The 17,157-nt window shown below is 35.6% G+C and overlaps 1 protein-coding gene across 2 annotated transcripts; it reads left to right on the forward strand.

Moving 5' to 3' along the window:
- Nucleotides 1-10,417: 10,417 nt before the first annotated feature.
- LOC114388323 (vacuolar cation/proton exchanger 2-like) lies at nt 10,418-16,881 on the forward strand. Of its 2 annotated transcripts, XM_028348741.1 has the most exons (11): nt 10,418-10,885; nt 10,975-11,042; nt 11,138-11,166; nt 11,242-11,438; nt 11,521-11,733; nt 14,497-14,628; nt 14,777-14,893; nt 14,968-15,021; nt 15,159-15,275; nt 15,512-15,605; nt 16,538-16,881. In XM_028348741.1, the coding sequence occupies exons 1-11, from the start codon at nt 10,613-10,615 to the stop codon at nt 16,546-16,548; spliced, it is 1,305 nt and encodes a 434-aa protein (XP_028204542.1). In that variant the 5' UTR covers nt 10,418-10,612; the 3' UTR covers nt 16,549-16,881. The 2 variants fall into 2 exon arrangements, with proteins under 2 accessions (XP_028204542.1, XP_028204543.1); XM_028348742.1 differs by lacking the exon at nt 11,138-11,166 and having other exon boundaries at nt 10,435-10,885; nt 16,538-16,793.
- The last annotated feature ends 276 nt before the right edge of the window (nt 16,882-17,157 follow it).

Consider the following 17,157-nt stretch of genomic DNA (forward strand, 5'->3'; position numbering starts at 1 on the left):
CCCTACATTATTTGTTTTTATGAATCAATTTAATTAGTAAAAGACTGTATTTTTAAAAAATTTAAGTTTTATTTAAATAAATTTTCATTAAATTAATTAATTAGTAATAAATAATGTAGATACGTTTTAATTTTTAAATGACATTTCTAATTTACTAAGGCAATAATAATATAACATTTTTAATTTAGTTACTTCCATTCATAATATTTTGATAAATTTGGAATGAATTTCCAATCAAGTAATTTAAACATAAATAACATCTAAACGTTAATACTAATATTATTAACCATAATAACTTAAAATATACAAATGTTCAGTCAAATACTGATAATATTAAAGGTGTGAATAAACTATGGCGGATCCGTGCGCCGTCTACGTCGAGACCTCACATACAGATTGTCGTCTTCTGTGACAACCCTGACAATCTTGAGACATTTTTGGATGATCTCATGTGTCGATGTGTCTGGCGTGACTTCATTTAGATGCTGCTCCAACGTCTTCGCGATGACATGCCTCCTGTTAAATTGAAAACAAAGGAATTATACAAATAAGTATTAAAATAATTCAAGTAAATGACATACATGTAACCAAATAGTAACACTTACAACTGCATGTCTAGGCTCGTCCACATCAATTATAACCTAATTTAAAAACCTAATTTAAACTTTTTAAAATTTAAAAAACTTCTTGCGGATCAAGTTGATCCGCACAAAACTTGCAGATCAACTTGATCCGAAGGAACTAGATGGCCAAAAACGCTTGCAGATCTATTTTTTCCTACTGCGGATCATATCAATCCTAACCTACACCACCTACGGAAGACCTAAATCCCTATGCGGATCAATACTAGCCTACACTACAATACCAGAAATGCAGCAGAACGAAGAAGAAGAAGAACGTGCTTACCTCGACGTCGTCAACAATGGTGAGCAGTAGAACGAAGAAGAAGAACGCGCCGCAAGGAGAAGCACCACCACCAATCGAGGTCGCACAGGAGGAGGAGGAGGAAGAAGAAGAATCAACCCACGCTGCCAACAAAGGTTGCGTAGAAGGAGGAAGAGAAAGAAGCAGTAAGGTCACGGGAGTTGCTAGGTGCATGGTCGAAGGAAGAAGGAAATCAATAGGCGCCGAAGAAAGCTGGGCACTACTGGGTGTACAATTTTTAAATAAATTAGGAAGGGATATATATGTTATTTCCGCTTAAGTGCTGGGTGCACCTAGCAACACTCTAATGTAAAGCCAACCAGGAGACAAATTTTCTTCTCCCCTTTTATTTTTGTTGTTTTACGTACAAAGATATTGTTTTAAATGTGTAACGGAGATAAGCTTGTCAGTGTTACTTTTTTATTCTTTTCAGTTCTATGTATTATCTTTAGGGTTGGTTAAACTGGGGTTAAACAACTCCATATTCAATAACGATAATTAAACTTAATTTATTTTGGATTTAACGTTAACGTAGATATTATCATAATTAATGCATCCGTCTTAATTACTCTCTTGTACTAATTATGTATAAAGCTAAAATTTCTACGTGATACACGGAACTTCTTTATCACACTCTTTGTTATTTTTATTTTATTCATTTAACAACTTACAAATATTGTAATACTTTAAAGCTTCCTTTAAAAATTTGCTATATATAATTGTTAAATGAAATTATAGGTATAGTATAATTGTCAATTTAAAATTATAGATAAAAATTAAGATTAATTACTATGTTTTGATTATCATACATGTCCTATACTCTTTATTACTTTAATAGATAAAGAGTAAAAACAATTGTTAATTGAAAATTAATAGATAGAATTATACTAAAAATACATAAGTATATATAATAAATTAAAAAAATATTAAAATTTTAATAACTATTTTTAGTTAATTATAAAAAGATATACTCATTACTAAACCTTCTCTCGAGTCCTTCTAAGGCCTTAGGACTCCCTAGTGGATGGTATTATCTAACATGAATACTCTAATTATACCTAGTTGTTGAATTAAAAGGTTAGATTTAAAAGGAGGTGTGAAATGGATACCCACAAAATTAATCTTTAATATATTTAATTTTTTTTCCAGTAAATCTTATAGATATATCTCTTTGATTGCTTCACTTTTGGATCAATACCAGATGTTGTTCCTACTTTTCCATTCTCATTTTTTAACTTCATTTTGCTGCGGGCTGAACTACATTCACATAAGATTATAAAAAGGGACTTTTGGTTTTCATTATTCCTTTCTGATTTTTAGGCTCACAAAATCTGGTTATACTTGTGTTTCTCTGCATAATGTAAATGGAGAACTTGATCCAAGACTTCACATTTTGTTTCAGAGGCAAGCTCAGGAACCTTTTGTTAGATATTAATTAGAAAAATGATAATAACAAGTTTTATGAGCCTTAAATTGTGGAAGATGAAAGTTGTAAGGTTGTGAGTTACAAAGTCTTGAATAAACAATTATGTGAGCATTTAGTATTCTTGAATAAGCAAATTATGTGAGTGGTCACTCTATTTTAGTATAAATAGGGGATCATACTCTTATATTTGATGTGGCAAATGAAATAAAATCTTCTTCTTCTTCCAACAAAGTGACATCAGAGCTTGAGTTCTAGAGTGTTGAGAGAGAAACACTTTGTGAGTTGAGAGATGGCAAGCAATGACTTGAGTAGGTTTCAATTCCCTCGTCTTACCAAAGAGAATTATGATAATTGGTGTCGTCGCATGAAAGCCTTGTTAGGTTCTCAAGATGCATGGGAGATTGTAGAGAAAGGTTATACCCAACCTCAAAATGAGGCTATTTTGTCACGAAATGAGAAGGAGACTTTGTTGAAGTCGAAGAAGAAGGATCAACAAACACTTACTTTCATTCATCAAGGTTTGGATGAAGCTATGTTCGAGTTGGTGTCAAATGCAACCACATCCAAAGAAGCATGGGAGATTTTGAAAACCTCCCTTGAAGGTGTTGATAAGGTAAAAAAGATGCGCCTACAAACTCTACGTAGAGAGTTTGAATCATTGCATATGAAGGAATCTGAATCTATCTCAGATTTTGGCAACAAGGTGTTGGCTATTGTGAACCAAATGAAGCGTTATGGAGAAAATATGGAAGATGTTCGTGTGGTGGAAAAGATCCTTCGCTCCTTAATCGTTAAATTTGATTATGTGGTTTGTGCTATTGAAGAGTCTAAGGATTTAGACTCAATGACCGTAGACCAATTGATGGGTTCTCTTCAAGCCTATGAAGAAAGGTTCAATAGAAGACATGATGAGCCATTGGAGCAAGTCCTCAAAGCCAAAGCTTATTTGAAAGAAAATGGAGGAGAAAGTAGTCAAAAAGCACGTGGACGTGGTCATGGCCAAGGAAGAGGAGGAAGAGGAGATCGTGATAATTTTGACAATAATGAATGGAGGAGCCATCAATCCACTAGAAGTCGTGAAAGAGGAAGAGGAAGAGATAGAAACAATTATGAAAAAGCATATGAAAGGAGGTATGATAAATCTAATGTTGAATGTTTTAATTGTCATAAATATGGCCATTACTCTTGGAAGTGTAGAACAAATGTTGAAGAGAAGGTCAATCTTGTTGATGATAAAGAAGATAAAGAAGTTGAAGAGTCAACACTACTACTATCACTTAATAATGGTGAGAAGGAAGACAAATGCTTATGGTATCTTGACAATGGAGCAAGCAATCACATGTGTGGATGCAAAGAGAAATTTGTGGAACTTGATGAGAAGGTGAAAGGAAATGTTTCTTTTGGAGATTCTTCCAAGGTGCAAATCCAAGGAAAAGGTACCATTTTAATTTCTTTAAAAGATGGTGCTCACAAATTAATCACGGATGTTTACTATGTTCCTAAACTAAAAAACAATATTTTGAGTTTGGGACAACTTGTTGAAAAGGGGTATGAAATTCATATGAAAGATTGTTGTTTATGGCTTCGAGATAAAAATTCTAATTTGATTGCCAAGGTGTTTATGTCAAGAAATAGAATGTTCACTTTGAACATTAAAACCAATGAAGCAAAATGTTTGAAGGCTAGCATAAAAGATGAATCATGGTGTTGGCATATGAGATTTGGGCACTTGAATTTTGGAGCACTAAAATCCTTAGGAGAGGAGAAGACGGTGAAAAGGATGCCTCACATCAACCATCCTAATCAATTGTGTGAAGCATGTCTCCTTGGAAAGCATGCAAGAAAGAGTTGTCCAAAAGAAGCTAATTCAAGAGCAAATGAGCCTCTCCAACTTGTTTACACCGATGTGTGTGGCCCAATCAATCCTCCTTCATGTGGTAACAATAAATATTTCTTGCTTTTTATTGATGATTATAGTAGAAAGACTTGGGTTTATTTTCTAAAGCAAAAATCTGAGGCATTTGTAGCTTTTAAAAATTTTAAAGCTCTTGTGGAAAAGGAGAGTGGTTATGTAATCAAAGCTCTAAGATCTGATAGAGGTGGCGAATTCACATCAAAAGAATTTAAAGAATTTTGTGAAAAATATGGGATTCGTCGCCCTCTAACGGTTCCTAGATCTCCACAACAAAATGGGGTAGTGGAGAGAAAAAATAAAACTATTCTTAATATGACTAGATGTATGTTGAAGGCTAAAAATATGCCAAAGGAATTTTGGGCCGAAGCTGTTGCATGTGCCGTTTATTTTTCCAATCGCTCCCCAACAAAGAATGTCAAAGATCAAACACCACAAGAAGCATGGAGTGGAGTGAAGCCAAGAGTTGATCACTTGAGAGTATTTGGGAGCATTGCATATGCTCATGTACCCGACCAAGGAAGATTCAAGCTTGATGATCGGAGTGAGAAACATGTGTTCATTGGTTATGATGCAAGCTCAAAAGGCTACAAATTGTACAATCCAAACAATGGAAAGACAATTGTGAGCCGAGATGTCGAGTTCTATGAAGAAGACATATGGAATTGGGAGGAGAAAGAAGACACTTATGATTTTTTCCTGTACTTTGAAGAAATAGATGAAGAAGCCTTGACTCCAAATGATTCAACTCCAGCACTTTCACCAACTCCTTCAACCAATGAAGCCTCATCATCTTCTGAAGGAAGTTCAAGTGAAAGGCCAAGAAGAATGAGAAATATTCAAGAATTATATGATGAAACTGAAGTTATAAATGATTTGTTTTGTCTTTTTGTTGACAGTGAACCCTTAAACTTTGATGAAGCAATGAAAGACAAAAGGTGGAGACAAGCCATGGAAGAAGAAATCAAAGCCATTGAGAAGAACAACACTTGGGAGTTATCAAGCCTTCCCAAAGGTCATGAAGCAATTGGAGTCAAATGGGTGTTCAAAATCAAGAAGAATGCAAAAGGAGAGGTTGAGAGACACAAAGAAAGACTTGTAGCTAAAGGTTATAAGCAACAATATGGAGTTGATTATGATGAAGTGTTTGCACCGGTTGCCCGCATGGAAACCATTCGTCTTCTTATTTCCTTGGCAGCTCAAATGAAGTGGAGAATTTTCCAGCTTGATGTAAAATCAGCATTTCTAAATGGCTATCTTGAAGATGTCTATGTTGAACAACCAATGGGTTTTGTCATCGAAGGTCAAGAAGGAAAAGTCTTGAAATTGAACAAGGCGTTGTATGGTCTAAAGCAAGCACCGAGGGCATGGAATACTCGCATTGACAAGTACTTCCAAGACAATGGGTTTGTTCGTTGTCAAAATGAGTATGCTCTTTATGTTAAAACTTTTAATAATGGTGATGTCTTATTTATTTGTCTTTATGTGGATGACCTTATCTTTACCGACAATAACCCAAATTTGTTTGAAGACTTCAAGGAGTTCATGTCTCATGAATTTGATATGACAGATATGGGACTCATGTCATATTACTTGGGAATGGAAGTGAAGCAAACAGAGAATGATATCTTTGTCTCACAAGAAAGCTACACAAAAGAAGTGTTGAAGAAATTTAATATGCTTGATTGCAATCCCGTGAACACACCTATGGAAGGTGACTTGAAGTTATCAAAGTTTGATGAAGGAGAAAAGGTAGACTCCACGGTCTTCAAGAGTCTTGTGGGGAGTTTAAGGTATCTAACCAATACAAGGCCCGATATTTTATATGCGGTGGGAGTTGTGTGTCGCTTTATGGAAGCTCCTACCTCTCCTCATCTAAAAGCCGCAAAAAGAATTCTTCGTTACTTGAAAGGTACAATTGATTTTGGATTGTTTTATTCTCCCTCCAATAACTATAGATGTTGATGATAGAAAAAGTACTACCGGATTTGTATTTTTTATGGGTGATTGTGTTTTTACATGGAGTTCTAAGAAGCAAGACATTGTGACACTTTTTACTTGTGAAGCCGAGTATGTAGCTGCAACTTCTTGCACATGTCATGCCATTTGGCTAAGAAGATTGTTGGAGGAACTTCAGTTGTTGCAAAAGGAAAGCACAAAGATCTATGTTGATAATAGATCTGCACAAGAGTTTGCCAAGAATCCGGTGTTCCATGAACGAAGTAAGCATATAGATACAAGGTATCATTTCATTAGAGAGTGCATTACTAAGAAAGAAGTAGAATTGACTCATGTGAAAACTCAAGATCAAGTTGCGGATATTTTCACCAAGCCTCTCAAATTTGAAGATTTTCGAAGATTGCGAGCAAGACTTGGTGTGCAGAAGAATTTTCCAATTAAGGGAGGATGTTAGATATTAATTAGAAAAATAATAATAACAAGTTTTATGAGCCTTAAATTGTGGAAGATGAAAGTTGTAAGGTTGTGAGTTACAAAGTCACGAATAAACAATTATGTGAGCATTTAGTATTCTTGAATAAGCAAATTATGTGAGTGATCACTCTATTTTAGTATAAATAGGGGATCATACTCTTATATTTGGTGTGACAAATGAAATAAAATATTCTTCTTCTTCCAACACCTTTTGCGTATCAGCTAGCATGGACCTTAATGATCTTAACAAGGTCTGGGAAATTAAGCTGCTCAAAAGAATTGGAGAAGATGATCAGCGAGGAAGATTCTTGAAAAGGTGGTTAATTAAGCAGGTTCAGCCAATAATGCGGAAAAGAAAATGGAAAGTGTCAATATTCTTTCTGAGTTCTGGTACGTGCTTATTTACATCCCTTCATTTAATTTTATGTTTTAATGTTATGCACCTGTGCTTGCAAGTATTAGTTCTCTAAAACTTTAGAGTGCAGTCCTGCAGCCAAATCCATCACTTTTTTTAAGGCTAAATATAGGACCAGGTGCAGAAATATAAAGATAAGACTACGGAGGCCTAACAGCGAGAGGGATTTCTTAATTCCCTTATGAGCAGATTCTTCATACAATTGTTGCACGAGCTTTGCCATAATGAACATGGTCCCCACAATGCTCAGTTTTATAACCTCTTGGATGAAATTAGAAAGGCACGTAAGTTTTTTTTGCTCCCCGACAATATATGTTTGCTAATGCTGTCTACAACTAACTATAAATGTATTCTTCTTGTTCATTAGACTTATACTATATACACGTGCTTTGCAATGGTATATCTGTTCACCTTGTGCAAGAGGTTTTCAATTGGATTTAGATATTGAAAAATGTCCAATTTATGGAATTATGGTAATAAGCTATATTGGTAGTGCACGGATGCTTTTACTTGTCTATATAGATGCAAAAATTAGTGCATTTTTAGAAGGGGCACATACATACATAAGCGCATGCATGCATACACATGCAGTTAGGCATTGGTCATAGATAATTTGTATACTTAGTTCAGATCCTATTCAATTGTAGGAATGTGAAGAACAGATGGTCAAAGGAATTAGTAGCACAGGAAAAGGATTTGACCTTTATGGGAGACGTTTGGGTGGGTTCTCCCAGCAGCAGCCACCTTTGTCATGCATGACTTCGCCAGACTGCATTGGCTGCTGCTGAAAACAGAGCACATCATAGAGCTTTGCTGCCTTCTGGACCTCAGTATTTAGTTGGCGATAATAATATTAATCAAGTCTGCTATTGGTCCATGAATCGGAGTAAGTATTTGGTGAAGTAATCACGTGCGTGTTTCTGTGTCTGTACATCATTTTTTTTTTTTGGTAATTGTTACGTGTGGCGGCTTGTTGCTGAATTTCGAGGGTCCAACACCTCCAGAATAATAAGGAAAAAGAAGATAAGCTGTAAGCTGGTTTGAGGGTGCCAATGCCTCCAAAAGAAGGGAGAAAGGAAACTTGCTATTTCATTCATTCATGCCCCTAAAGGAAGCACCTTCGTACATATATATAAAGTTGAGTGTTGGGGAACAAGCTCCCGACAACACTAACAAAAAGATAAGCAGAATCACAAAATATCTTAACAATATTTTTTTTTCTAACAACCTATCTAAATAACACGTTTTGCTTCCTACATTACTATCCCTATCATTCCCGCCCTTATCAAAAACACCTTGTCTTCAAGGTGTTGGGGCTTCAAATCGGGATCCCAAATTAAAATGGGTGAAAGAATGAGTGAATGGAGGTTAGTGTTGCAGAGGTCGAGCCATTTTGCAGAGTAAAAGGTGAGGAGGAAGGAGTGGTCGAACTCCTCACAGCGGCTGAAGTGTTCCTTGCGAACTCGACAAATGATGATCCCGCGACGGTCGGAGGATCCGTGTGGGTTGGTGTTAGCAAGGAGGGAAACAACCACAATGGGAAGCGGACCCGACAAGGTTGTGGGGGGCAGCTGTATGGGTTCAAAAAGTGGAGGTGATGGTGGAGGTGGCGACGGAGGCGGCATGGCTGGTGGAGTTTGCATGATCGTGGTAGCGGTAAGCATGGGTGATGGAGTCAGCTCGAACGGCGGAGGCAGCGGTGGAGTCAGTGGCGAAGTCCGCGGCAGAGGCGGTAATGGTGCGAGACTTGGTGGTATGGGCACGAAGCATGGAGACTGAGGAGGGTAGAGGTGGTCGGGTTGCTGAGGTAGTCATAGGAGAAGAGCGTCCAGTCGGGTGTCCTGGTGGCGTGTAGCAACATCAAGTTTAGCCAGGACGGCCTCGAGGCAGTCCTTGGTGTCGGACGAAAATTCCAGATGGTGTGGTGATTGTTGTGGGGGGTAATGGAGGGTTCCGAGAGTAGTGTGGGTGGTAGGCAGCCATGGAAACTTCGTATGGTGAGTGACAACCATGGAAGCTTCATATGGTGAGTGACATTGGTTGTGATAATGGAGGGTCAGAAGAAGGGAGAAAGGAAGCTTGCTATTTCATCCATTCATGCCCCTAATGGGAAGCACCTTCGTACATATATATAAAGCTGAGTGTTGGGGAACAAACTCCCAACAACACTAACAAAAAGATAAGCAGAATCACAAGATATCCTAACAATATTATTCTTTTCTAACGACCTATCTAAATAACACGTTTTACTTCTTGCAGTAGTATCCGTATCAGTACTATCCCTATCAGTCAGAGAGTGGGAAAAAATCCATTTAACTTTCATTAATAAACCTCTATAGAAGAGGACAAATTAAAATGTAACTTGAGAAAATTCAAACCCTGACAGGATGTACATTTGCCAACAAAGGCAAAGTAATAAAGTCAGGAACAGTAACAAAGAAAGTAGCATATGCATGTCTCTGCCAATCAATGGATAAACCATGCTTAGACAAACGCGCGCCTTGGTTCGCTTCGCGATAAATATGTAACCTGCAGGAATAGCAACCACCTTTCAGATTATAATCCAATATAGCCTGAACAAGAGGAAAACATTCATGAGAAGATGGGCATCCGTACATCATTTTAGCACCAACACTAGCATCTACAATATGAATTTTTTGTGAGAAATTAGAAATGTACTTTACGAATATAGCTTGATTGTTAATGACTTTAATGTTCGCTATTATCTTATTAAAGAGAAATTCAGGTTGGTTGTTTGACGAAATTAAATGGCATCTGACTATCAATCAACATGCCACATCACTCTGCAAAAAATTATACTGTAGTAGAATTTTTTTTCGTATATGACCAATATTTATGTTCTAGTTCCAAATTAAAGTGCTCTCTCTCTTGAAAAGAAAAGTGTTTACTCTGTTCTCAATTAAAATCATTTTGATTGTATAGCTTATATGATATTGCAAAATAAGTTGATCAGGTGATTATATTTTAAAACTAAACTGCCTCGGTATAAAAAAATAGATTAACCAAATTTCCCTACTCGGTATAAAAAACGCGAATGAAAATATGGAAGGAAGTTGTTGTTATATGGGTAAAATTAAAATAAGAAAGTTTGGTAGAAAAACATGGAAGGTAGGGGTGGTAATAATAAGGAAGTTTAATAGTATAATAATGTGTAGGACATGGGGGTGACAAGACATATGGGCATAGATGGTGTAACGGGAAGTAGTTTTTTTATTTAATGGATAATGCTTGAAGAAAAGGAAAATGTATTGACCGACGTATAAGGAATTAAGCTTAAGCGTAGCTAATTTGTGGAATGGGGAATGGTAATAAATATTAATGAAGAATGATTTGTGGAAAAAGGGGGAGATTTCGGGGAAGGTTCGCGTCGCAGGTGTGTGACTGGTGGGACTTGGAATAGAACGCCAAATAGGAATAGTGAAGGGAAATCTCAACTCAACGCATCTGCCTTCTGCCTCGCTTGCCAGATCTCTTCTCTCTGATGGGGGGTTCGGTGGTGGAGGACAACCACGACCTCGACCACGACCTCGACCTCGACGATACTCCCTTAGCATCTGCCTCTTCTAAATCCCACCAGCAATTCCATAGCTTCGATTTCGAGGATACAAGTGTTCTAGATTTGCGGCGCTCATCCATCTTTAACATAACACGTATGAGCAGGAGTATTTATTTTGTCTTAATTAAAGCCAAGATCAACCTCTTGCTTCCCTTTGGTCCATTCGCCATTCTCCTACATTACGTAACTGGACACCATGTAAGCCTTTCCCTTTCCCTTTCCCTTTCCTTCCTCTCCTCCTATCTCATCTCTCTCTCTCTCTCTCTCTCTCTCTCTTCTTTTCTTAGGGATGGGTCTTCTTCTTCACCTTATTGGGGATTACTCCTTCGGCAGAACGTCTCGGTTATGCTACCGAGTAAGTCTTTTACACCATCTCCCATTTACTCTCTGTTACTACTAACACCCCCCCCCCCCCCCCCCCCCCCATTCCCTTTTCTTTCTTTCATCCAGGCAGCTTGCCTTCTACACAGGACCCACAGGTATCCCTCTTTTATTTCCCTTTTTCTCTTAAGGCCCGTATCCTCTTTTCAACTCACTCGTGTTGCTTTCTGCAGTTGGGGGTCTGCTTAATGCCACCTTTGGCAATGCAACTGAAATGATTATATCAATTTATGCATTGAAAAGCAATATGATAAGGGTTGTTCAGCAATCCCTACTCGGTTCAATCTTGTCAAATATGCTTCTAGTTCTTGGCTGTGCATTCTTTACTGGTGGCCTTGCCCACTACAAAAAAGTACAGGTTTTTGATAAGGTACGTATCATCATCACCTCATTCGTTATTGCTGCCTCCTTATGTCACAGAGACTTCACATTGTACTCCGCCTTTGCAACAGGCGGCTGCTGTTGTCAATTCTGGCTTACTCTTGATGGCTGTTATGGGAATACTATTTCCTGCTGTGCTTTACTTTACTCACTCCGAAGTTCATCAAGGGAAGTCAGTCTTGTCTCTTTCAAGATTTAGCAGCTGCATAATGCTACTGGCCTATGCAAGCTACCTTTTCTTTCAACTTAGAAGTCAGCAAAATGTTTATAGTCCGGTTGGTGAGGTTAGTTCATTTGCCCCATTTTTTATTATTATAATTTTTAGCCTTTTCTCTTTTAGGTTTATGATGTATAATTATAGTGTGTTGCAAGGGGTGAAGCCCATCTATTTTTTGTTATAATATTGTTTTTCCTTTTAAGCAAATACACTGCACTGAGGCACATTAGATATTTGGAGTTTTTATACTATTTAAGGAGATGAATATGTATTTGCCACTAGTTACATTTACTTAATCATTTAGTCATTGTCTTTATACTGTGTTAACTAGTATTATACATTTAGGGCTCATTTGGTAGCCAGGATAACTACCTTATCCTGCTCCTGCTGTAATCACTTGTTTGGCGTTGATGCAATGTATTTCTTATCCTGAGGTAGGAGCTATGTTAGAAAGCAATAAGATAGAATTGTCACCCTCCCTCCGTTCCTCTCACCTCCATTGCTATCATTACTATCATCATATTTTTAAAATTGAGCAATTTTGGTTCACAGTTAATTTGACATCATTTTTTTTTATAACAAAAGGCACTAATGTGACATGCTATCGGTGACATAATAATGTGACAATTTGACACATGCTAACGTTCCATTGATAGTGTGTTAACTTGGCATTGACATGCTGGCATCACATTAGTGTGTGACTCCAACATCATCAATAAGTGTCACAACAATTTTTGTAAAAAAATTGTCAATGGTCTAACAGGAGTCCAAAATTGCTCAATTTTGAAAACATGAGACCAAATGTGCAATACAATTTTTCAAGGATCAAAATTGAACAATCATGAAATTTGTAGGAACCAAAAGTGAATTTAGGTCTATTATTAACCATTTTCTTAATTAATTTCATTTTATGATATTAAAATATCTTCCTTTTATTTAATTAATTTTTTTTTCTGATTTCTATTTCCTCATCTGCTACTGAATAAAAAAATTTAGAGAATTTTTCTTTATATTTTTTCGTAAAAATAATTTGTTACTATTAGAAATTACCCTTTGTTAAGCTACTAATCCTTAAAACTACCGCCGTACACTTGAAAAGGGAGATACTTAGGTTTAGGATGTATTCATGAGAGAGAGCTCTTAGTGTGGGTGGTTTCTTTTCTTTTTGGCTTGACTCTCTTTTTATAGCCGCTAGAGTGGACTTGGGCTTGATTCTGTTCTTATAGTTGATGGAGTGGACTTGGGCCTGGTGCAAAAAATCTTCCTTATTTATATTTTTGATATTTTTTGAATTTTTTTTGTTTTTAATCCCTCCTTTTTTCATATCTACAAGCCATAAATAAGAAAAATATCAATTCCTAACATTTAAGCAAAAAATAAATGCTAAATAAATATTTTTAAAGATATTTTCAATATACTTTTATTATAAAAAATAGCTTATATTTATCAAGAATATGAGAAAACAAAAATTCTATGAAATTCTATAAAAAATAGCTTTTATTTGTATCTTTGTAGTACCCCTGGTACTATCCTTATATAATATATGATATTTTGGTCGTTCAAAAAAAAAAACTTTGAGGAAATAATAATATTTTTTTCTCCAAAGTCATTGCAAAGTTTATGAAATATCGTCTAGAAATAATTTGTAAAAAAATTATAGACAAGTTTGCATGAATACTCCAGATGCAAGAAAAAATTACAGGTTCTAGTCATATTATACAAGTCTTGTACAGAATGAGGATATCAAAGTCAGAGAAAAAATGATTTCAAAAACGGAAAAAAATATAGTTTATTGTTTGAAAAGGAAATTAATTAATGAAATAGTTGTATGAAAAGTGTTATTGATGTTTAAAATCAGCTATAAGAATTAATGTTATCAAAAGCAAAATCTTGAAGTGCAATTGAGTACCATTATAAGTAACATAACAAAACTAAAAGGATTAATTCCTTAAGAATTAATGTTATCAAAAGCAAAATCTTGAAAAAAATTGACGGAAGGACCATTTTATGTAACATTACAAAACTTAAAGGACCAAAACAAAAATTTAAGATAAAAGACCAGAGCAAGAATTATTAAAAAACATGAGGTACCAAAAAGGTATTTTACCCAATCAAATAATACTCCATGGTCCTAACGGTATATGATAACACCAAAGTATGCTCTAAATTCACATAAAACAAAAAACAAGGAATCAAAGGCAATCGAACAACTATCATCACCAAGGGAACATAAAACAAAGAACCAAAGCTCATTTCTCTTATAGAAATTAGATTTAAGACGCACTCAAGGTTAAAAAAATACTCATCATTTGAGAAAAGACTACCACTCTTAAGACATAAAATTGTCTATAATAAAGAAAAAGACTAAAAATTACCTTCAATTAAAGTGTTTCTGTATGCTCTTTCAATGACTTAAAATCATTAATAATGGAGAAATAAACAACTTTACAGAGTACTCGAGAATATTATAGAAAATCTTAGTGTAAAAAGTTGGGGCATGACTCCTGTCATAACCAAGATCCGCCACTACATAACAAAGGTACAAAGGTATGTGGCTTTACATTTTGATAGATGTCAGTTAGAGTGGATTGTCCTTTCATGTATTAGAAAAAGGAAAAAAGCATCCTGTTTCTTTTACGTTTTCACTCTTCTGGCGGGGGTTTAAAATGCTTTTTTTTTTTAATTTTAAACTTGATCAGAGTATTAAATTGTTGCATATATTTTGAAATATAAAAGAATTTATGTGAGTGAATTGGTGCCTGTTGAATGCATTTTTTTCTTTATTATTCGACAGTGCATTTTCACAAAATTTCCACACTTCATAATGTAGGGAGGAGAGAATGGTGAAAATTCTGATGTGGAGGAAGATCTTGAATTAACTCAATGGGAGGCAATAATCTGGCTTGCTATCTTGACAGCATGGGTATCTATATTGTCTGGATACCTTGTAGACGCCATACAGGTATAGCTATATCATTTTCAGAATTTCTTGATCATTAATTTCTATTATTGTACAACTAAAGCTTCTAATATTCCTATTCTTGTTCTTGTCCATAAACACTGCGTCATAAGTTCATTCATAGACATATTGTGTTTCTGGTCTCTTGCAGGGAGCATCTGAGTCATTGAATATGTCAGTGGCTTTTATTTCTGTCATCTTGCTTCCAATTGTAGGCAATGCTGCAGAACATGCCAGTGCTATCATGTTTGCCGTGAAGGACAAGCTTGTAAGTGGTTTTCAAAGCCTACTCTTTATTCTACGAATATTGTTAATCTGCTAATGAATTCAATCTCTCCTTAGGATATCACTATTGGAGTTGCTATTGGATCATCTACACAGATATCTATGTTTGTGGTATAGCCTTCAACTGTTATTAAATGTTATTAACTTATTTGGGGTGTACATTTACTATATCTTTTTGTGAATAAACTATCCTGGATTTCTCTGTCATAGGAGAAAGTTGATGATTCTTATTCTCTTGAAAATTGTAGATCCCTTTCTGTGTGGTTGTTGGATGGTGCATGGGAAAAGAAATGGACTTAAATTTTCAACTATTTGAGACTGCCACACTTTTTATCACTGTGTTAGTAGTTGCATTTATGATGCAGGTATGTTATTTCTTGCCCCTATAAATGGTGTTGGTAGCAGTTATTAATGTTTTTCAACTTATAAACAATCAATGGTCAGAAGCTAGTTCTCTTTTAAGATGTTTGGTTGAAGCATTAGCTTTTTATTGCATGTGCTTGATTTGTGTGTGATAGGTTTATATGTAGAGTATTTTTTTTTGTTGCCACTATTATTTATGTTTGTGACAACCATCTTTAATTTGTGTTATTCCTTGCAGGAAGGAACCTCAAATTATTTTAAAGGGTTGATGCTTATACTATGCTATCTAATAGTTGCTGCCAGTTTTTTCGTACATGTAGACCCTAAAAGTGGTGAGTTGCTGAGAATATACTGCACAGATTCACAGTAGAGTTATATAATGCAGAATCTAGATGAATCTCCTCTACTTCTCTTTTTGCTTAGTTTCATGTTTCACTTCTTTGATGTATCCACCTACCTGTCTCTTCCCCATTGCTTCTCAAGATATGCATTTATCTTCTGTTAAACGATATGAACTTCTGGGTATTATAACTTGGACCCTTCCAGATTTATGACATGCCATCTAGCTAGTTTGAATTTGTGATATCAAAAGTGAATTTAGTAGTGCCACATTTCTGCTAAACAGAGTAACTGATGAATTTGGGTAAATCACTAAATCCCTAGTAGTATATATTCTTATTATCTAATATGCTTATTCGTTATTGCCTAATCAATTTGGAGACAAATAGATTTTTGTTGAAAAGATAAAATTCTAGAACCTTTCAGCTAGGGGAATTTCTTTCCAAATGCTTTAGCTAAGTAGACACTTCCTCCACCCCACACAAACAAATGTTTGCACTTAGAAATGTTCCTTGAACTTGCCTTTTGGAACACTGAACCCATGTAGTATTTTATTCACATGCCACATCATGTTGCCTATTGGAGTTTGTTCATCAAGTCCTACTGATTTTATCACTTTATCTTTTCTGATATACTCTGCACTGTTGTCAATCTTTTTGGCCTTATTAGAAGTGAAGATAGAGGGATCTATATTATGGTAAATATAGTGTTATCCACTAGATAAAATATTAGAATGTGCACGTTTTGGCTTCTGACAGTTTGGCATCAATCAGTTTTGACTATAGATCTAGTCGTCTAGCTACTGTTAGTAGTTCTACATCAGGCTATTTGCTTATAAAAAGTGAAACTTCTATAGGATTATGTTTGGCTTTTTATTTGACATATGCCTGGCCTGTTGTAATGCTGCTTGTGGAATCTGGTACAGGTGATGACTAAATATTTAGTGTAGGTGTGGCAGTTGTCAATGCTGCATTTCTTTACCACTTTCTGTAACAAAAAGGTAGTAAGCAGGGTTTTTGAAAGGGTTCAGGAAGATTCTTGCATTCAACAAGACCTGGGAACCCCCGATGTGATCACGGGCAATTTACCGTACTGAAAATTTTAAGCCTTGTATTATATATTGAATTTTGAAAGTATGTGTTACGGTATTATTTTTTATCTCCATAGCTTTCATTCATTCACCATAGAATCTTGTAGCCTTTCGGCTCTAATCTCCAATGAATCACGTTGAAAGCAACCAATCATTGCAAAGCTTTCTTTCATTTTTTATTTTGTGGTTCATACGATGACGTTATTGTTTTTTTTTTTTTTTTTTTTAGTTTTTAGAATTGGGTATTTGAAATTTGGAATGTTGATACAGTAGGAACTCAGACAATTTTATAGGTATAACTATGTATTTTTCATATTTTCTGTGTTATGTATAATAAGGTTTAAGGTCTCAAACTTATGTGCTTTTTTCCTCCCAACAAAATAAGTTCGATATGAATACAGTCATAATAGAAAGGCTTAGCACTCGACCTGGAAAGAAGCAAGACAAAAATTAAA

The sequence above is a fragment of the Glycine soja genome, chromosome 15 (assembly GCF_004193775.1).
Source record: "Glycine soja cultivar W05 chromosome 15, ASM419377v2, whole genome shotgun sequence".
Lineage (NCBI taxonomy): Eukaryota > Viridiplantae > Streptophyta > Magnoliopsida > Fabales > Fabaceae > Glycine > Glycine soja.